Source organism: Lepidothrix coronata, unplaced genomic scaffold, assembly GCF_001604755.1.
Source record: "Lepidothrix coronata isolate B3197 unplaced genomic scaffold, Lepidothrix_coronata-1.0 Scaffold10, whole genome shotgun sequence".
Taxonomy (NCBI): domain Eukaryota; kingdom Metazoa; phylum Chordata; class Aves; order Passeriformes; family Pipridae; genus Lepidothrix; species Lepidothrix coronata.
Window position 1 is genome coordinate 1117837 of NW_016690190.1, and position 20801 is coordinate 1138637.

A 20801-nucleotide genomic window follows, 5' to 3' on the forward strand; every position below is an offset into this window, starting at 1 on the left:
GGTCCGGCGCCCCCCGGGCCGGGCGCCTCCATAAAGGAGGAGGGCAGGGCCGGCCCGGCGGGAGGGAGCGCGCTGAGGGAAGAGCCGGCGCGAGTGCCGGGGAGGCGGCGCGGAGGGAGGGCAGCCCGGCTGCGGGAAGCGGGGCTCCGCGCTGGGACTGGTTCCTTCGCAGCCATTTTCCGTCCAACCAAACAGCCGATTTGCGGAGGGAGCCAACCAGGGCCGCACTGGAGGTTTGTGCCTGGCTCCGGCCAATGATTGGTAACCGGTTCCACTGCAGGCTCGAATGAAATGTCCGTCTCCCTCCCCGGGCCCCGGCGCTGCCGCCGCGCCGCCGCCGCGGGCACCAGGAAGTGCGGGGCGGCCGCCCCGGGCCCCGCACCGGCCGCGCGCCGCTTTGTGCGGCCGGAGCCGCGGGGGCCGCGCGGCCGGGGAGCGGAGCGGGGCGGGCGGGCGGGGAGGGAGCGGAGCGGGCGGGCAGGGACGGAGGGAGGCGGCGGCGGCGGGGGGCGTCGGCAGGGGCGGCGGGGCGCTGCCCCCGCCGGTGTCCCGCTCTCTCCGCGGGCCCCCCACCCCCCCGCTCCGGCTCCATTTTGCGGCCTAGGCGGGGGTGAGGGCAGCAGGCGGGGCTGCCCCGCGGCCGCCCGGCACCCGCACGGCCCGCTGAGGGGCGGCGGGCGCTCCGGGGCTCGCGGCCTCCCGCGGCCCCGCCACGGCGGTGTGCGATGTCCCCGCCGGCCGCGCTCGCTGTGCCCCGGGGCCGCCGCTCCCGCGGCTTTGTGGCGGCCGCGCCGGGCGGAGGGGGCTCCGCGCTCTTTTGTGTCCGCCCGGCCGAGCCCCCTCCCTTCGCCGCGGGGGCGAGGGTCGGGACCCCCACCACGCCCACGGCCCCGGGCCGGGACCCGGGCAGTGGCCCAGCCGCGCCTCCCGGTGCCCCCCGCGCCGTTGTCGGGACAGAAATTTCCTGGAAGGTTTGGCGGCGTTTTGCAGGGATAAGGAGCGGAGGGCGAGGCCCCGGGATGTGGTGCGAGTAACCCGGGTGGCGGTGCGGGCGGGAATACGAGGCCGGGCTGGCTGCAGGGGGCCCGGGCAGTGCGGGTGAGCGGCCCCTCGGCCCCGCAGGTGCGGCCAGCGCGGGAGTCACATCCAAGGTGACCAACAATAAAGTTGCTGATTAACTGCGGACTCTCGTCTTGTTCGATTTGTAAACAAGGGGTCACGACAGACGAGTTGCCTATCGAACAGATGCGAGCCAGGTGTCGGGAAGGCTTGGAAGCTGTGGGTATAGGTGGGAAGATTCCCCCCCGTGCCCCTGCGCTGGCTGCGTTTGCATCATTGAAGGGCATGAAATCGGGAAGTGGGATCGATCGGCTGGCACTGGCACAGACAGTGGGTGGCATCGACGCCTGTCCTGAAACACACGTGGCAGGCCAGGGAGAGACAGGACCCTGCCATTATCAATGTCCGCACAACTCGGGTGTGTTCGGCAGGTGTTTTTGGGCAGACCTGTGTGTGCCAGCCACTGTTCTGTCTCTCCGGAAATTATGTAGTTGGCGATCCCGAAGAGTTATTGTATAGGTTATTCACAGACAGTCGTATTGGAAAAAAATTTGGTATGTTCTGGTAATGTTTCTACAGCTATAAAGATAACATTACTTATCCCCTTCGTGGGTCCTGCTGCAATACAGCAGCAACAGAAAATCAACAACTAGCTTTACCAATTTCTTCAAGGCTTAACCAAAAATATTTTGTTCTGCAAAGAACTGTCATGTAAAAGCTACCTACTGTGCTTGAATTGCTTTTGGGAGTGCAAAATTATTGATAACAATGACCTGAACATTTCTAGGCGGTGAGGAACATAGAAATTTGAGGTTCAGCCTTTGAATGGATTCTGTCACATGCAGTAACCTTTGCTTGTCATCCTGATAGATGGAAGTTATTGTCAATTAAAAAAAATAATTGCAGCTTTCTCAAAAGAAGCTTTGGCAAAATGGTAGCAAAAAGCAAAATGGCAGAAGCCACTTCAGGCATTATTCACAGGATTTGCAGGAATGGAGAAATGGTGTTTATACATAATCATTAGCATAGTGTTTCTAAACAATGAGCTAGTGATTGCTTTCATTTTCTCTTTGGTTATGTGGCCTGTGGCATGACAGTTACAATGTTAAGGGAGGATCCATCTGTAATTGTCTAGGACACCCAGGATGGTTCAGTCTGAATCATTATGAGGTCTGCCTGAGTCGCTTGAGCTCTGCATTGAGTGGGTGATTATTTATGGCCTTGGCAGCCAGCATTTACAGCTATGACATTATATTTGAGAGAAGTCAAGAACACTGGATATTACTCTTTACACTTCAGTATTTGACAGTTACAGCAGTTCAAAGCTTAACTCTTATTTGTGGTAATAACTACATGAAGGGAGGCAACATTCAGAAGTGGAATAAAAGAGATTGTTCAAGATACTGTGAAGATAGGTAACATTAAACACTGAAATTTTTAAAGTCTGATATCTTGTTTTGTCGGCATTTAAAAAAGTTTTGCAAGGCTCTTCCTTTGGTGCTTTCAAATGCAGATCTCTGATGTCACTCTACCTTTAAAATTTTGCTTAGAAAGGAGTTTGACTGAGTTTTGCAATAGTACTTTGGAGAAACACAATATTTGGAAATTGCTGTTTGAGTGGCAGGATGCTTGTAAAAAGGGCAAAACATGACTATATGTATGCCTGCTAAATAACATCAGTAGAATAAAAGAAAGTGTCAGCAAATTCAATGATTTTGGCTGAAAATACTGGCCTGGTCTGAAGTAGCTCTGTGAAACTCTTGCTTGTCCTGTTGCTTGAGAGGAAAAAGTTTCTTGGCACACTTGAGGTACTACTGCAATGAAGGAAAAACATAACCAACTTACAAAAGAAAAAGGCAAAATTTATGGATTGCTGATTTAATAAACAGAACAGCTTAGTTTTTCACAAAAATTGCTAGAAAAGTATCAAAAACTTAATACTGAAAGGTAATATGGGGATTTCAGTCAGGTTGCAGGAGGCAGGAGGTGCTGGTGCAGTCTGTTCAGCACTGCTGCCCTCTTCCAGCTTATGCAAAAGCAACAAAACTGCCTCCGTTCCTCTGTTCATCTTGTTTATTTTCCCCTCCAGCTTCTCTCTTCTGCTGCCAAAAAGGAGAATGCATGGAAACTCGGTTTCTCCTGCTTGCTCCATATCACTGATCCACTCCTACTTGATGTGAAAATACATGTGTTTTTATCCACCCATATGTATTGGAGCTGTGCTTGTGGACGTTAGCCAGCCTGGGAAGGAGCCACCATGTGCTCTAGCATAGCTGGATCCACGTGGAGGGGACTTGGGCTGATGACATTGGGGCTCATAAGACGTAAAGTTGATAGGCTGTTACGAAGAGGGGGAAGGTGGAAAGGTAGCAATGCCCTGTTTGTGGTCCAAGGGAGGGAACCCGGTACAGCTGAAATGCTGATGAGCCTTAGTGATACTGTGGGGTTCTCTAAGGATCAGTCTGCTTCTCCTAATGTTATTCTCCTGTGGGGGAAAACACTTTGTGAGAGATTAGAGAAGCCTGAGATGGAGAGAGAGAGAGAGAGAGAAAACAGGATGTATTTGTGTTGTAGGCATGTGCTAAGGGATTTTTAACTTTATGCTTTTGTGTGTCTGCTGGAGCAATGTCTCATGAATGCATTCACCAGCTGGCATTTCCTGCTGCAGGAGACACTGCCAGGTGAGAATTCAGTGGGGAGTTAGGTTCCCCAGGAGTCGCTGAAAAATAAAAGGAAACTAAAGTTGTATTTTCAATTGAAAAATTTTTAGCAGATGAGGGTGCAGAAAGCTCAAAAAACATGTTGTGTCTGTGCTGTTATGTACTGCTTCAGAGCTTTACATCTTGTGACAAGGTGTGGCAAAATTAATCTAGAGTGACTGATGTGGTTACTACCTACAGTTTATTATCATTTCTGTCCTGCTTCTTTGGCAGAAACAACTGTGTGGAATGTGTGTCAAGTGCTTCAGTTCATTGCATATAATTTTCTGCTGTCCCTCTTGTAGGGTAGCAGTTTGGGAGACGGGATGAATAAATACCACATGAAGTACTTAAATCGCAAGAGGCCTTTGGTTCCCCTTCAAGAGATCAGTTTTGCAAATCATTACCAGATAACTTCCCCATTCTGAAGATAAAAATCATGTTTCTTTGATTTGTTTTAATTTTTTTTTCCTTTTATACTGATCTAAGCTTTAGTCCCTTTGCCCCCTCAATGCTAGCAGGTCTGGGCTTGCATTCTTCTTCAGTTATCATTTAGTTAAGCCACAGATACTGGTCTCTTAAGAGAGCTCATAAGATTAAACAGGATGCAAGATTTACTTTGAGATACTGAGATTTTATTAGTTTAGTATAGACATGTTATAGGAACGGTCTGAGTTGTGGGCAGCTGACAGGAGCATGTTTTTTTAAGCACCCTTCAAAATATTTATACCAGATGTCAGACTAAACCTGTATGTTCATTCACTTGCATCTTGTCACTGAATTTTCTTCGATGTCTGAAGTGTTTCTCTTTTAACATATTTCTCAGGTTAATTTCTATGCATCAAGTAATTTATATATTCCTAGTAATATTCTTTTTCATTAAAGATGAAAAAACCAAAATTGAACAGAAAACCACTAGCAGAAAACTTTGTGCTGCTGCTCTGTATTCAGATTTATTTTTATTTTTTTTTGCAGTGTAGCACTAAATGGTTGTGTCCTGTACTTCCTTGATTTCTCTTCCTGGTTGTTGATAAAAATCAGATAGTGGCATGGTCATTTTAGAGACTGACATGTCACTTTGGATATGCTTAGCTCTCAGTCTTGATTCAGTCCATGTGTATGCATGGAGGAGCTTCAGTGTTTTCCTAGTACTGGAGGCAGAGGATAATGTCCAACATGTAGTAAGTACTTCTTGCAGGTGTACACGGTATGTGCTGTGAGACCAGGTGTTGGAAGCCTCCTCCCTCGTGCAATTCAGTGGCCACACAGGGGTAGGAAACAGTCTTGTTTTGAGACACTGCAGTGTCTGTGTGCTGAAACTGCCATGCAAATGGCATGTATACTCTGCAAACGGGTACTTGTTTTTGAAGCAAGTTGTAACAACTCCAGGGGTTAAAGCAAAATCTGAGTGGGGAGTTCTTGCCCATCTGGACCTTTTAGGATTAGATCTCCCAGGAGAGCTCCTGTTCCTGAAATTTAGCATCTATTTCCATCCAAAGTGGTAGCTCTTCCTACTAAACGCGCCAGCATAAGAACTGTTGTCCTTTTAGTCTCTCAGTGACTGCAGTTAGTGTAGGCAGGGTGTTGTTTGTATGTTACATTGGACTGTTGCCTTTCTAGAGTAATTTCAGGGACACAAAGTTTAGTGTATTTTGTGGCTTTGGAGGGTTTTTTTGCCTCTTTGTTTAAAGGAATGGGATTAATTAGCAACAGTGTATTGAGAGCAGTGTTTTCTCCTTTTCTGCGCCCTGTTGTGTGTACTACAGACCTTGTGCTGAGCTTGACAATCAGATAGTGTGATTGACTTGTTTTGAACATCTGAAATTAAAACTGTAGTACATGAGTGTGTAAGTGTGTTGATTATGAGATGACCAGGATAGCAGTGGCCACAGCTTTCTGCAAGGTCATGTTTGTGTCATCCATCAGGCTCAAAGAAATACTAGTAGGGTGACTAGATGGTATATTAATTACAGTTGCTATATTCAGATGCCTAGGTCTAGATTTGAATTAAATGACAAATGTGGCTGAAGTTCTTCCATCAACTTACTTGGATTGAAGTGGTGTGCAGGGATACAGCTCCTTTTCTCACTGTGAGGCCAGACAGGCTGTGGAGGGGGCTCATGGGCCAGCTGGGCAGGCTCTGGCTGTGGGGGTCTTCAAGATGGATAATGCCCTGGGCAGTCGGCTCTGAGCTTGGAGCTGACCCTGCTTTGAGCAGCAGTTGAAGTACAGAGACCTCCTGAGACCCCTTCCAACCTGAATTATCCTGTGATCCTGGATTAGGGCCTGGTTATGCAGAAGGGTGTTACGCTGTCCATAATCTCCTGTCCCAAGGTTGTCCTGGCAGCTAAAAATCTTTCTTGAAGTAATACTGACAGAAGTAATTTCAGTTGATATTAAGCTGTCAGTGCCTGTTTTCTTAATCTGAGTCAGATCTGCCTTTTTCTGTTGCAAGCCTTTTCCTGTCAATTTTGCTAATCACTGTTTTAGATTCATAATGTTAATAAACGTTCACACAAATTCCCACTAATGGTGAAATAATAAACACTGTAAGTAGATCTGGAAATGTGCACACATAAAAGAATAGAAGCAAAGATGGTACCTTGAGGATGTATTAGTCTAATGTGGCCAAAACTGTCTGCAGGTGCAGCAGAGGTTTAAAAGAGATTCAAGCAGAAATTGTCTTTTGAAGGTGGGCTAGGCTAATGAAAGCAAGATGGTTTCTTAAATGATATTGATGGGTCTTGGCAATAAAGGTTCAGATGGGGTAGCCTGCAGGAGGGGTGAGCAGAAACCAGTGAAGAAATTTGAAGAATATTGCAATCATAAAGGAAGGAAATGTTTTAGAAGATATGTTTCGTAGGAGACAAAAAAAGGAGGGGGAAAGAAAGATCAAGGTATTTAAAATGGTACTGGGGCTGAGTAAACTCGATGCTTAAAGATTGTTGAGATCCTGTGTTAAATTCTGGTATGGATCAGAGAGCTGAAACTGAGAACAAGACTGCCAGAAAATCCTAACTTAACTTTGGAGGTAGCTTTTGGGATTTACCAGACTGCAGAATGTTAATTGTTTTGAATTGCAGAAGGAAGAGAGGGACACAACTCTCTTAATGTTGTGTGATGTCAGTTTTGGTAATCTTGACGTGCAGGACTATGATATCCTTGCATTGTCATTACAGTGAGCTGAGTAAGCAAACAGCAGATCCTTTGGAAAATTGAAAAGCAAAGTTAAATCTCCCAACAAAGAATCTGCAAAATGCAGACAAAGTGAATTTATGTGAAAGTTGGCACATAGAAGGCTAATGCCTAAGACACTACCTTTCCTTTTGGCAGAGATGCTGTGTAAGAAGTGAAACTGTTTTACAAAAGTCTATCAAAAGGGACCAGTAGTTCTTTTAAAAAGTCTCTGTGTGTGTGTAATACTCTGTACAATAAAGAAGATGTAGAAGGGTTGGTTTTTCTCTTGAGCAGCTCCTAAGGCTACATCCAGCTGTTGTAGTATTGCCTGAAATGTGAGCAGTGCTCGGGTTACTTGTGCATCTGTGGCCAAGTGCAACACCGGACGTTGCCTGAAGGTTTGAAAGCAGAACTCAGCCTTGTTGCCACAGGCAAAGTGCAGATTAGAGAGAGGTTAAATGCTCATATTTCTGGGTAGGTATAAAAATAACACCACGTTGCTTCTTCCTGCCTCTCCCTCTCCAGGCTAATGTTTGTGGAAATAAGTGAGCTGTGTGGTCTCACTGGCAATGACCACATGACCCTTTGGGGCAAAGGTTGTTCTCCAAAGACACCAGGGACCTGTACAGTTGGTGTAGGACAGCAAGTGAATCCAGCTTCTGGAGTTCTGCCTTCCTGGGGCCTGTGTGTGCAGCTTGTCAGTAAAAAGGAGGGAAGTGCTGGCTCTTTAGGCGTCTCTGTTTCTCCTGGCATTCAAACTACCTATTGGACTGTGACCCCATCTCCAAAGCCTCAAGAAGAAGTCTTCTTGTTGGGCACCCTGTCAGAACATTGAGAGAGGAGTATTGAAGGATGCCCAGAGGAGTGAGGCAGGGCAGGACCAGGGAATGCAAAGGGAAACAACTCAGAAGGCACACAGGGGTGAGTGGTGCCTCAAGGAGGAGGAAGATGCAGAGCTGGTCCTGAGGTCTGGCTAGAAGTTTGTCAGTGGGCTTGACCAAAGCTGTTTGTGTGGAGCGTAAAGGTGAGTGAAGGATGCACTCTGTGTGGTAATAAGTAGGTAAAGCATTCAGTGAGCAGGGCCCTGGTATAGGTTTTGAGCATTGTTCAGAGAAACAAACGCCTTGACCTGTTCTGGTCAGGCCCTCCTGGGAACACAAGGTTGCTGTGTATGTGCTGCATGAACCAAATGGTTCTGTGCACGGCCTGGGCCTCTGGCTGAGCTCCTGGGGAAGCCTTACAAAACAGTTTCTCTATTTCCACTGTCTGTAAAGCTCAGTAACAAAAGGTGGGGATGCTGTTCTCAAATGACAAAGTATTTATGCTTTGCAGAAATTGGTCTAACAGTTTTAAGTTGATTAATGTGCTGGTTTTCAGTAGCAGCTGTACTTAACAGTGTAACAATCATACCTGAAAGGTTTCCTTCCTCTGGTTGTAGATGGATGGTGATAGCTCCACGACAGATGCCTCTCAGTTAGGAATTGCTGGAGATTACATTGGTGGCAGTCACTATGTGATACAGCCTCATGATGGTAAGAAATGTTATAGTAAATGTACTATTTCTCTGTGTGTATATATATATAGATATATATAATTTTTTTTCTTTCCAGTTCTTGTATTGTTCTCTGCTATCTTTTCTCAAGCTAAGAATTTGCAGCTGTTTGTATTCATAATGTATTCAGATGTAAAGCATTTTTTCTGCATTCTGAAGGGTGGAGGTTGGATTTTTCAATGTTGGCACCGAGACCTTGAGGTGATGACAAAAAAAATTGACTTCCTAGGAAACAGTTTGTATTTTGACATGACATTAAGAATGCCTGGTGATCAGGAGCCATGTACATTTCTGTGCATAATGAGATAAAGATTATATGTTTATAAAGGTACCCTGATGTTGCATCTATTTTTTTAATTATTTTGATGGTGTTAATGCACTGTGCTTTCAAAGGACTTTGTCCTTCAGTGTAAGATTTTAAACTGACTTTAATTATTGCCTGCTGTCTATCAAATACCATTTCTGTTAACTTTTCTTTATTTCATTAGACACAGAGGACAGCATGAATGATCATGAAGATACAAATGGCTCAAAAGAGAGTTTCAGAGAACAAGATATATATCTTCCAATTGCAAATGTGGCAAGAATAATGAAAAATGCCATACCCCAAACAGGAAAGGTAATACCCTTGTCTGTTAAAGAAAATGTGTTAATGAGTTTTATTCCTTCCTTTTGGTGAACTTGAGCTGGTAGAACAGTATATTTTTCCAAGTGATGCTGGTTTATTGGATAAAAGCCTTAGAAAAGAAAAGGAAAAAAAATAGGAGCAGGAGGTAATTGAGACCAAGTCCATTTTTGTTAGGTTTCTGGAAGCTTTGAGTAACCACTGTAATTAGAGCATCCAGAACAGTGTTCTTCATAGGGCTTTCAAGAGCTTTCTTTTTCCAAGATGTGTTCTCTGAAACTGTTGTAAAGGATGAGACTTGGTGACAATCCTGTATCACTAAAAATATTTTCTATGCAGTTCTCTCAAGAGACTTAATCTACTTTTGTTGAGGTGCATAACATTTTGAATAAGTGAACCATTTTGGATGAAATAAAAATCTGATCCTCATCCTGAAGGAAAGAGAGTGGTTAGCCTTCCATCACCCTGATTTTTACATACCCACATGCCAAAGTGACCTAGGAAGTCTGCCTTATACCATGTAGCAGATAAGGCCAGATATTGAAACTCTGGTTTTATTTCTTACTTCTAAGAATAGACTTTTTAATCCATTCTGCTGAACTGGTGGTTGTATAATTATTTGATTGTTCTACCTGTTTATCTTAAACCTTTGCAGGGCTCCTATTACTTGCTGTTTCTCTATTGTATTCCAATTCCAGCCTAGCTAAAACTGGGGTGGGTTTTTTTGGGATCACTCTAAATAGAAGGAAGACATAATTTACTTGCATCTGCTTGTACTTTCATAGTGTTCAGGGCTTTCTGGAGATCTGGGTGTTACATTTATAACTTTGCTGTGAAAAACTCTACCCTAGTCCATATTGTCATAAATTTTTAGTGATCAAGATGAGATTTTTCTCAAGAATTTAGCATATGGGATGTAGAGCTATCTTGAAAAGTCAGGCTGTTTTTTTTGTGAAAAACTGCAAAGGAAGTTGCTGGCTGGTGACTTCTGAAAATCTCGCCCTATGTGTCTGAAAATATCAGAGGAACTGGTGAAGATTCTGCATATGATTACTGCATCTTTTTTTTTTAAATACAAATAAGGTTCTTCTTGTGTGAAGAATCAGGATCTTAATTATTAAAATCTTCCCAAGTAATCATGAGTAATGCTTGCTGTAATTTTAAGTCATGAAAATTACTTTTGTCCAGCTGAAAACAATAATCACGTTTACTTATTTCATTCTTGCCAGGGGCATATGTTTCTTCATTTGAATTCTCATTTGGAAAATTTATACCAGAATATTAAAGCATTAGAAAGGCTTCCTGCTAGGCATATATTCTAGTCCCTGAATCTGTTCAGGATAAAAATACTTGTCATTGCTGAATTTGTGGGAACATACTGCAGTGGGGTTGGAACTGCTGGGTCTCTTAAAAGGAAGATGGAAGTGGGCTATGACATTGTAATGAACAGATTTAAAGAGACATAGGTAAGCAAAGCAAGCAGTACTGAGGTGCTTCTGTGTGTAAAAGCTTGTAGAGAACATAGTTAGGACTTCAGGAGATCCTGACAGTTGTCTGTACAGGCTGCTTGAAATAGTGAAGCATAGGTAAAGTCATGTTGCAGCTGTTCTTACAAAGAGCAGTGATGACATCCAGTGATTTCCTATGCAGTGTTGCCTGAATTGGTATTATCATTAGGTTTTGGGATGTTTCCTTTATTATCTGGTGTATTCCTTGAGTTTTTTGTGGTGGGTTTTTTAAATCTTGCATCTTAATTAATAATTTTATGATACCTTTTCCTTACTAGATTGCTAAGGATGCAAAGGAATGTGTACAAGAGTGTGTAAGTGAATTCATCAGCTTTATAACATCAGAAGCAAGTGAGAGGTGTCACCAAGAGAAGAGAAAGACCATCAATGGAGAGGATATTCTCTTTGCCATGTCTACGTTGGGGTTTGATAGCTATGTTGAACCTTTGAAGTTATACCTCCAAAAATTCAGAGAGGTTGGTATATGCTTGGGTATTTCCTCCCTTATTTAACCTAGTTGTGTTTAGCTCTCTGTCATTGTAATTATGTAACAGGTAACTTGCACAGTATCTCACAGCCACTAGGCAGGGAGTAATGTTACCTTTAAAAGCCTTCAGAGGATATCAAGAGAAAAAGGAGGAAGTAAGCATTTTGATTAGACTTGCTGATTCAGAGTAGTTAAAGCTTTCAACTGAATAAATTATCTAATATATTCGTGGTAGTAAATTGCTCTGTTCTTTAAAGGTGCCTATTAAGAATGTTGGATTTGCTCTTTGGGTTCAGTCAATAAAACTGTGCTTGTCTACATCCTCTGTGGAAGTAGCCTAATGCCTTTTGTTTGTCTGGACTTCAGATCTGCAAAAGAAAAATTGTTTTTCTCATGCTAGAATACTGATTCACATAGAAACCTGTCTGCTTCAATGGGTTTTTTAATTATTTTTTTTTTAGCCTGCCCCTCGGTTTGCTTTTGATACATAGTAGTTTAATTTATCCCTTCTCTAGCAGAAAGTGTTTTCCTTTCAGCAATTTAGACTTTTTGAAAAAGGAAGTTGCTTCTGCTTGGGTGTTTTGTTCTGTTCTGCCTCCCCCGTCTAAATTGGCATTGCTATAGATGAGTATGCTCTTCAGACTTTGTTTTGTAGACCTAAGGTTTTTTTAATTAATGGGGTCAGACTCGCTAATGATATTTGATTTGCTGACAGCACTTAAAGCTTCCCCTTCCCAGAAGGTCATTTACTGTGATAACTGAGTAACAGGAGGGGTAATCTAAAAGTTGAAGTACTGCTGTGTACTGTCTTTTTCCAGTGCTGTGTAGCAGTTGCACATGCTGTGATAGTGCTGTATGTGCTTTAATTAAAAATGCAAATATTGCCTAGCTAGTTTCAGTACTACTGAAGAAGTCTGAAGTGGGTCTATGCTACTTTCATTCTTAATTGACTGTTTTTGCAGATTATATATGCTGTGGTAGCAGAGTAGTTGGATTGGGTTTTAATTGGATGGGTGAATCAGATAGCTTTGCTCATCAGTTTTAAATCTCCGTTCCAGCTAGAGTGTCTTCAGGGTACCATATACAATGAAATATTTCTGGTTTGTAACTGAGTATTTAGTCTGCAGCAAGCACTTGCAGAGAATACTTTTTATGCCCATCCATATTATTTTCTTAGCTGTTTTTATGTAATAGCATAAAGCATCGAACTTCATCCTTGTAAACCTGCATGCAGATGAGTGGAGGCCTTGGCTTTCTGTGCCAATAGCCTTTCTGGCTGTAGTCCTTGACGTGGGAAGAGAAATTCAATATCTTGGTTTTAAATGTCAGTTCTTAGTTGTATGATGATGGCGCCTGTGTGTGGTTGGTAAGCAAATGTTGCACATTCTTGGTAGTTCTGAGATTCTGTGATTTCTTGTAAATGCTCTTAACGGCTCTGTTTGGATTACCACAGATCTTTGGCTTTCTGCAGAAGGTGAAAAGCCTTTCTTAGAACTACACAGTCCTAGTTTGTTAAGTTTTGGTTTCAGGAGTATGGCTAAGATGAAAGACACTTGTAGTATGCATGTTATCAAATCCAATAGAGTTTACAGGTCTTAGATGTCAAGCTCCAGTTGCTGCACAGTGACTGTTCTGCAAGTTCCAAATGTTGGCTAGAGCTCATGGGACTTTGAAAAAATCTCAAGCTTTTTTTTTTGTTGTTGTTTTTTTTTTGTGCTATCTCTCTCTGTAGGCAATGAAAGGAGAAAAGGGAATTGCGGGAACAGTTACAACTGGAGACGGTCTAAGTGAGGAGCTCACAGAGGAAGCATTTAGTACGTAATAATTTTTAATTTATTATATTATTACTACAGCTTTCATAAAAACAGCAGTTCCTTTAGATATCAGAATTCTTACTTGAGGAATATATCCTGGACTGGCCACATGTTATGCCTGTAATCCACTGAGATTTTTGTTTGAGATGTCTGGAGGATAACCTGTGCTGAGATAAACTCCTACCATTGAGTAGGGTTTTGGTCAGAAGTCATATAGTGGTAAATGATAACACTCCAGTAATAGCTGATATCAACAGTGGAAGATTTTTAAATGCATATATTAGTGCTAGTATTTTTCTCTACACTTTCTTTTTTTTTTTTTTCTTTTTCCCTAGCAGCTACATGTTTAGGCCAAATTCGTTCTACTTGCAAGACTGTGGGGGGGAAAAAGTGACTTGAGGACTTGAGGAGCTCATCTTTGAGAATGAGGCAGAGAAGAACGTCATCTTCATATAATTCTAAAATACTTAGTATTTCTTACATTTGAAAAAATACACAGATTGGCAAATAAAAGGTGTAGGGCAAGGAGCATCATGTGAATTCACTGTAGTTCTTCTTTCTTATACTGTGAATTAAAGCCTGGCAGTTGTAGGGATTTGCACTGGTTTTGTTGATGTGGGATTCCTGCATGTAGTCTTTACCTTGGCTTTCAAATGTTAGGGGCTGGTAATGTTGAAGCTGATACAAGAAGAATTAGGAAGCGCAGCTCTAGTCATATCTACTGATAAGATTTAGTTTTTCAAGTATCTGATAAATATTCTGTTTAAAGTCACTGCTGAACTAGTAAAAATTCAAAGCCTGAGGACCAAAATGACCTATTCAGGGTCAGAAACACACTTTGCTCCCAGTTTGATGACTTTGGATACCTAATACAGATTCTTCAGGTCTCTTCCAGCCTGGAAGATAAGCTTGTAAAACTGGCTCAAAACTAAAAATCAAAATTTAAATATTGCAGTGGACTTATAGAAAGCTTTATTTTTTTTAATATGACCCTTTTAATTTTATAATTAAAGATTAGGCAATGCAAATAGTAAAATCTTATCTGTAGTCACTCATAGGTAATAGCTCTGTTTGTTCTGAAGTAGTAAGAGACTATCACAACTATGGGCCCTACTTGTTTTACCTTGGGTATGTTGCTAATGGTTTCTACATTGCAGCTGTTTGGAGTCTGTCCAGTTTGGAAGTGTGTTGAATCAATATATAGAAAATGTTCTAAAAGGTTTATTTCATGTAAATACTGATTTGTATTTGTGTATATTCTGATTTTCGCTTCAAGCATCTAAACTGCTGTTCAGGAATTGAGGGGGAATATGTAGTTGGAAACTTCTCGTTGTGTCTGTGTCCACTGTCTTGTTTTATAGGGCAAAGAGGCAAATTCACAAAAAGTTTCTCCTCTTGATGCTCATGGGCTGCTTAGCCCAAGTACAATGCCCACCAGAAAATAGAAACTGGAATCAAGAAATCAATTTACTCTATGGATCCTCTGTTCCCCTCCCAGATTTGATGTGATCTGTTAAGCTTCAGAAGGCTGAAGGGCTGCTCCTAGTTCTTGTTCAAAAATCTCAGGCCTAGGAGCCTCAGAGTACTCTATGAAATAAACCTCAGTTTGGTGTGATTTGAAAAGAGCAACTTTAAAAGTAATATTAAGTCCTGGCAAGATGCAAAGGAGATGTTGCAGTAGTAGAAGAAGGTAAAAAAAATTTATGTGAAATAGCTGACCATGTCAAGTGCTGCAGGTATTTCTCTCCCGAGGGGCAGCTACAGATCTGTCCAGAATGATGGTCTCACTGCAGCAGTAGCAGTGACTGCTGTGGCACAACCCTCAGCTATTTGTTTTAGCCTCACATCAGGGCTGGGTCAGAGTCTTGCCATTAAGCTGTGTTGGATGTGAAACGTGCAGATTGAAGGGCAGTAAATTTTAGACTTGACAGAGCCACTCTCACTATGATCTTAATGCATCTCTTAACTTGCAACTGAAGTAACTGAAAATTTGTACAACCAAGGAGGAAATTAAAAAAAAAAGCGACAAAGCCCCCAACCAACCAAAAATCCAATTACAAAACCATCAAGTGTCAGCTTTCAAATGAAAACCGTTAAGGGTTATACTGTGTTTTCAAAATTTTTTGTTGGTTATAGATCTTGTTTATACTTAATGACTGAAAACAAAGCCCCATTGTTTGTGTCCTAGAGGAAAATGTTATGTTACAGTGACTCAACTTACAGTTTAGGAGTTCTGCTACTTTGCTGCCAAGTAGCAGTTGTAACGTACCTACTCTGTCACAGAGCTCAGTGTACATGTTATTGTGAAGGTTTATGTTATAGCATCGCTCCCCATGTCTTCTCTCTATTTCAGAAGTACTTTTTACTCCTTTTGTTGGCCTCCTCTCTCCTGTGTGAAATTCAGAGCTCTTGTGCATACCCTGAAGGACATGCTGAAGTCAACCAGTGTAACATCAGGCTCTGGCAGTGCCTTGCCTGTCTCTGTTCATCTCTGCTGCCTTCCGTGAGGGTTCCATATTATGGAGTTCCTGATGGATTCTGTTTTATAAAGCAGCATAACCATTTCATTGAGTTCCTCACACATGGGTATGCTCAAGTGCTGACCAAAGCCAATTGAATTCCCCAGGTTTCTTGGGATATCAAATGCTGGAGATTGCTTTTTCAATGGTCAGGATGACCACTCTGCTCCATTTGGCGGGGTACAGCAAATTTAAGTTGAATTTTGTTTCTTAAGTGTTTCTTCTTAATGGGAAGAAACTTGTTTACTTATAACACTTGGTAACAAGTGTGTTTATATGCAGTGTGGTAGCTGTCAGGAGATGAATGGCTCTGTAGCCGTGGAGTAGAACACAGAGGTTATTTAATGGTGACAGACACAAGGCTCTGTATATCCAGCAGCTCCTGTCTAACTTTCTTAAAATACTCTTTCGTTCAGCTAACCAGTTGCCAGCAGGCTTAATAACCACAGATGGCCAACAGCAGAATGTTATGGTCTACACAACATCATATCAACAGGTACTGTATCCCATCCCCTACTCTCCTTTCTGCTGCTAAAACTCAAGCACTGATTCAGCTGCTCTGTTCTGAAAGATGAGAATGGATTTCATTTAGTCCTTTGGTGGTGGCTGTGCTGCCATTTCAACACCACGAGAGTTCACGGCTGCTGCTGCTGCAATGCAGTTTCAGAAAAGGTGCATTTGAATGTAAACTTGCATTTTCTTTCTCTAGATCTCCGGTGTTCAACAAATTCAGTTCTCATGATTTTGAAGAAAACTTTTTATCTGGGAACATGAGACGGAAAACCTGTGCAACTCTAATGAAGAGGCAGTTTTAATGACTGGTGAAGAGATTTATCTCTTTGTATATTAAATAGCTGTAATGTAGCTACCAGAAGCTTGACTAATTGAGGTGTGAGTTCTGACTCAAATCTTTTTCATGATGATTTTAAAAAAAATAATTGGATTTTAAAGGTATTAAAGTATTTTTGTTTTGTACAAGAGTTTGTTGCTCTGTATAACTCCTGTATGCATTGTATATTGCAATTTATTACTGTCAGAGATTTGTAGACAGTTTCTTATTTTCATATTGAATCATGTTACTTTTGTAATTCAGGTAAACAGCTGGGTTAATTCATGTTTACCCTTTGAATTAAATTGTAAGGGTAAAGTTCATTTTTGAATGCAAGTTGCCTTTATTATAAAGATTGAGTTGGTCTTGGTTATGTAACTTGTCTTGCATGACAACCTCAACTAACTTTACATGTCAGCATATTTATTGAAATTTTGAAAGGGACTTTTTCCTCATGAAACGAGCAGCTCAAAAGAATTGCTACAACTGTTTTTTTAATGTAACTTCTGAATTAAAAGTTAATCAAAACCAATGAATGCTCTACTACATTTAGGGGCTTAGAGCTCATCAACAGTGTTGAAAGCACTGACTGTGTGTGATGCAGGTTTTTTTTTCAGTTGCATTAACTCTCCTTTAACTTACTTTGATATTTTTAAGGTGGTCTTTCTGCCTTCGTTTTTATGTATGGTTTTTAGAATCCAAAACTTAGAAATCCAAGGCTAGTGGGGGAGGGGGGGATTTTATAGTCCTTGTGGTAAAAGATCTCATTTTAACTTTTTACTGAAATGTTTTAAGGTTTCTTGTGAGACTGTGGGAACTCAAATGTGTTAGTGACTCTGTGTGCAGGCTGCCTGTGTGTGTGTGTGTGTGTGTGTGTGTGTGTGTGCAGGAGTGGCTGAAACTTGAACAAGTGATACAAACCTGAAATGGAAGACAGACTTCTAGTTTGCTGTCTCTTTCCTGGTTTTGCAATAAACTCTTCCTGGGTAATGTAGTTCTGTATATTTAGTGAGCTGTTCTTGGTAACATTTCTGTTTCTTTAATTATTGGGTGGGTAATTTTGTTGCCATGTCTTAGCCTGTTAGGGTAATGGTGGGGGTTTCAGTAATATATCTTACTCAGACTGAATTTTGGGACCTTTGATATTTTTACTGTTTGCAGTGGACTGCAATGTAATATAATAATTATCTTTCCACCTACGTGTCATTAATTTAAGCAAACCACACCTTGCAACTGTTGCCATATAATTTCTTGCTGGTTTTGTCTTTTCTGAAAAAAAAAAGAAAAAAAAAGCCAAAAAAAAAAGTAAAAAAAAAAGTGACAGTTCAATATTGGGAAAATAGCTTAAACTAAGACATCCTGGAAGCCTGAAATAGGCAGTTCTTTGCTAAACAAAAATTTTATGTATGTGCAGATTTAAACAGCGTTTCTTACATGTCAACATCATGCTGGCAGAGCCTTTGGAGGTGATCCAGTGTATTCTGTGGCAGTCTGGACGGATGTTCTGGGTTTTGTGGCAGCCTGTCATTCTTCAGCAGCCATGACTGAACAAATGGAGTTTTTCATTAAATGTAAAAATGAATAACACAATCCCTACACGAGCCCCTTCTGTTTGTATTCCATTTATTTCAGGGCAGCATACCCTGTTCTTGATGTTCCCAGATTTGCAATGGAAAAAAGCTGTGATACCAGCTAAGGAGAAGCTAGGAGAGATTTGGCAGTTGGAAGTGCAGGAAGGGGGCTGAGGTCATCCCGCTCCACACATTTGCTTGAAACAAGCAACATTTTTCAGTCTGCCCCCTCTTCTGTGAGTTTAGGTTAAAGTATTTTGAGTTTGTGGTTTATACACCATCATGTGAGCAAAGGAGCGTTTTTCTTTTTTCTTTCTTCTCTTCCTCACCCCCTGAGGTCCAGGCACAAAACTGCAACCAACTTGCTCATTCACTTCTGAAACTGCATAAACAGAAGTAATAGTGCAACACTTTGTTCCATCTCTCTTTGAAACCATTCTAATAAAGTCTGAAAAAATACTTGCCTAATTTATATTAGGAGTAGCACAACCACTGCAGCGCCTTTAGTTTTAACAACTGATGCACGTTCTCACTTTTTAAGTATTCCAAGTTTACAAGTAGCTTAGACCCAAAGCAAGAATGACCATTCCTGCTGCATCTCATGTGTTCCTACAAAACTGCTGTGTTTGGTTCTCTGAATGTTTTGTTTGAACTGACATAACCCCAAATTGAGCTTGTGCTCGAGACAGCTGTGGCAGCCTGTGCTGAGACTTGGAGAAAGGCTGCTTGCAACAGCAGTGATGTTCAAAGATCTGTTTCCAAGCACAGTGACTTTTTTTAGGTGTCTTTTCATGACACAAGCAGATTTTACCACAGTGATTTTTTTAAAATGAATTTCTGTGTAACTTGATCCTTCTGACATTTCTTTATAGAGTGCTCGTGGTGTCTTTAAAAGCACAGAATTGCTGTTATCTCTGGTCAAACTGCAGTTATGAGAAAAGCTGATTTAGGTGGTGCTCTTCTACATCCCCTCATTACAGGCTTAATGGGAGCTGAGGCTCTGCCTTTACCAGTTTTGTTGATGTACATATGCATTGTTTTACTATTTTATTTATTCCTCTCTTCTGATCTCTACTGAATGCTAAAATATGTGGCTGGATGATGTAGCCAGAACACAGATGGAGTCCTGGCATGAGGTGGTACATTCTAAATATCTACTGACCCATGCTTATCTGCCTGTAGGTAAAAATCAGCCTGAATTATGTGGGCTGTACTTCAAATAGCTGTCCTCCTTGAACTGCACCCTGATATGCTGTGAATCATGTCAGATTAGTAGATGATCCCTATTGCAGTTTCAGGATGATGCTCATTAAGATGTTGCAAGCATATATAGGTGATTTCTCTCTTGCCTTTGGCAGGAGAGGAAGCATATGGGCAACTGCACACACAGAGGAGATTCCTCAGTGCAAAGCAAGGGGGAGAGCCAAGGGCTAGTATTTTCCCCAGCACCTTGCTGTCATGGTAAGAGTTGGCAGCAGCCTTGCTTATAGCTATAATGTTCCTCATTTTGCAGAGCTCTGAATGTGATTAATGTTCTAGTTGTCACATAGACTCGCTGCTTCAGTTACATTTACAGCAATAAGACAACTTGCTTTTAAGTCACTGTACTCCCAAATGGTGCAGGCTTGAGTTTTTCAGTTTTGATTTGTACCAAGTATAGTAAAAGAAAGGAAGATTTTCACCTAAATTTGAAGTGAATTTTCTTGTGTCTATAGATGAAAAAACCACACCCCTGTATGTAGATTCTAAGGTTAATAACACTATAGGAAAACTATATTTTATACAGGGCCAAGCAGCCCTAGAGGAAGAAGTTAAATATTGATAATGTGGACCATGGTTCTTACTGTTCTCCTGTCAGACTGGTTTGGTGGAAGGAGCAGTGGTAGGAGGATGCCTTTTGGATGTGGTACACTTTAAGATATACCTTGTTGAAAATACAAACCAATTTCTCCTCTTCAAAAATCAGATATGCTGTTCTGGCAAAACAATTCATACTTTTGTCCTTTAAAAGGCTGAAAAAATACATTCAAGCAACCAAATATTGATTCATTTACCTATTGATTTGTGAAAGTGGGATGATAATGGAATGCAACGTCACCTCTGACCCTCGGTATGTAAAAGTTTAATGGGAAGCTCTCTGGAAACTGCCAGTTCAGCTTGTGGTGACATCCAAGGCCATGTGCTTTTGGGAGTGAGGGCAGTTTGCTCCTGTGCACAGTGGTCTCCAAATTGGTGCCAGCTGCTGAGTTTATTAAATCAGGGTCTCCAAGGATGGCTGTGGAGGCAGGGCCAGAGGTGAGGCTGTGCACAGCAGCTCAGACGGAGTCGGCTACCCTTGTATAAGAAATCTTCCAGGCAAATTTCCAGGGTCATTTCCTGGAATATTTTACTGCAGCACAGTCGGCCAGGGGATCTGTTTATTGGGAGCAATGGCACCTGATTTGTGTTTGTATGAAAGACAACTATTGATGGTTTAAATCTGCTGGGCAGAGGAGCATCCTTGGGGTTGCTAATCTGATCTGTGTGTGCCTTACACTTAATCTGGCACAGCCCACACAGTAACATGAACAGCAAATAAAACCACCTCCCAGCAGCACACCTGAGACTCACAGTTCAGGTGTAAGTGCTGTGTCACTCAAAATACAGCTGCAGCTAGAGCATGGCCACCATTTTATGCAACAGCAAATTAGGAGGAGTATATAATATTTTCACTTCTCTCTGCACCCTGTGGGAAGACAAACAGTCAACCCCAGCAAAGCTTATGTCCCATCACTGTCGAGAGCAACACAGCACAGATAAAGGGTGCTGGGATGCACAGGTTTGTTTCTGCAGCATCCAACTCCCTGGCCCCAGCCATGAAATCCAAAGCCAGCCAGACACCCAAGTTCCCTGTGTAATGTAACATACCAGGAAAAGCAACCTGATGAGCAGGGAGATGCCCAGAGCCAGCTAACAGGAAAG

General features: G+C 42.0%; 2 protein-coding genes across 3 annotated transcripts in view; one reads left to right on the top strand and one right to left on the bottom strand.

Moving 5' to 3' along the window:
• The window catches only part of TXNRD1 (thioredoxin reductase 1), a 48842-nt gene extending 48507 nt beyond the window's left edge, over positions 1 to 335 (bottom strand). The window contains exon 1 of the mRNA XM_017804800.1: positions 229 to 335. The gene's annotated coding sequence lies outside the window, so the exon portion shown is untranslated. The remainder of the gene's footprint in view (positions 1 to 228) is intronic.
• On the top strand, positions 98 to 17574 carry NFYB (nuclear transcription factor Y subunit beta). 2 transcript variants are annotated; one of them, XM_017804805.1, is made up of 7 exons: positions 98 to 233; positions 8374 to 8467; positions 8976 to 9106; positions 10899 to 11096; positions 12840 to 12921; positions 15857 to 15936; positions 16150 to 17574. In XM_017804805.1, the coding sequence occupies exons 2-7, from the start codon at positions 8374 to 8376 to the stop codon at positions 16180 to 16182; spliced, it is 618 nt and encodes a 205-aa protein (XP_017660294.1). In that variant the 5' UTR covers positions 98 to 233; the 3' UTR covers positions 16183 to 17574. The 2 variants fall into 2 exon arrangements, with proteins under 2 accessions (XP_017660294.1, XP_017660293.1); XM_017804804.1 differs by having other exon boundaries at positions 173 to 261.
• The last annotated feature ends 3227 nt before the right edge of the window (positions 17575 to 20801 follow it).

What these genes read in the sequence shown, in the direction of transcription:
- NFYB (XM_017804805.1), top strand. Translation starts at nt 8,374, where the DNA reads ATGGATGGTGATAGCTCCACGACAGATGCCTCTCAGTTAGGAATTGCT. An exon ending in TGTGATACAGCCTCATGATG is followed by an intron (nt 8,468 to 8,975) that starts GTAAGAAATGTT and finishes TTATTTCATTAG; the next exon opens with ACACAGAGGACAGCATGAAT. An exon ending in CCATACCCCAAACAGGAAAG is followed by an intron (nt 9,107 to 10,898) that starts GTAATACCCTTG and finishes TTTCCTTACTAG; the next exon opens with ATTGCTAAGGATGCAAAGGA.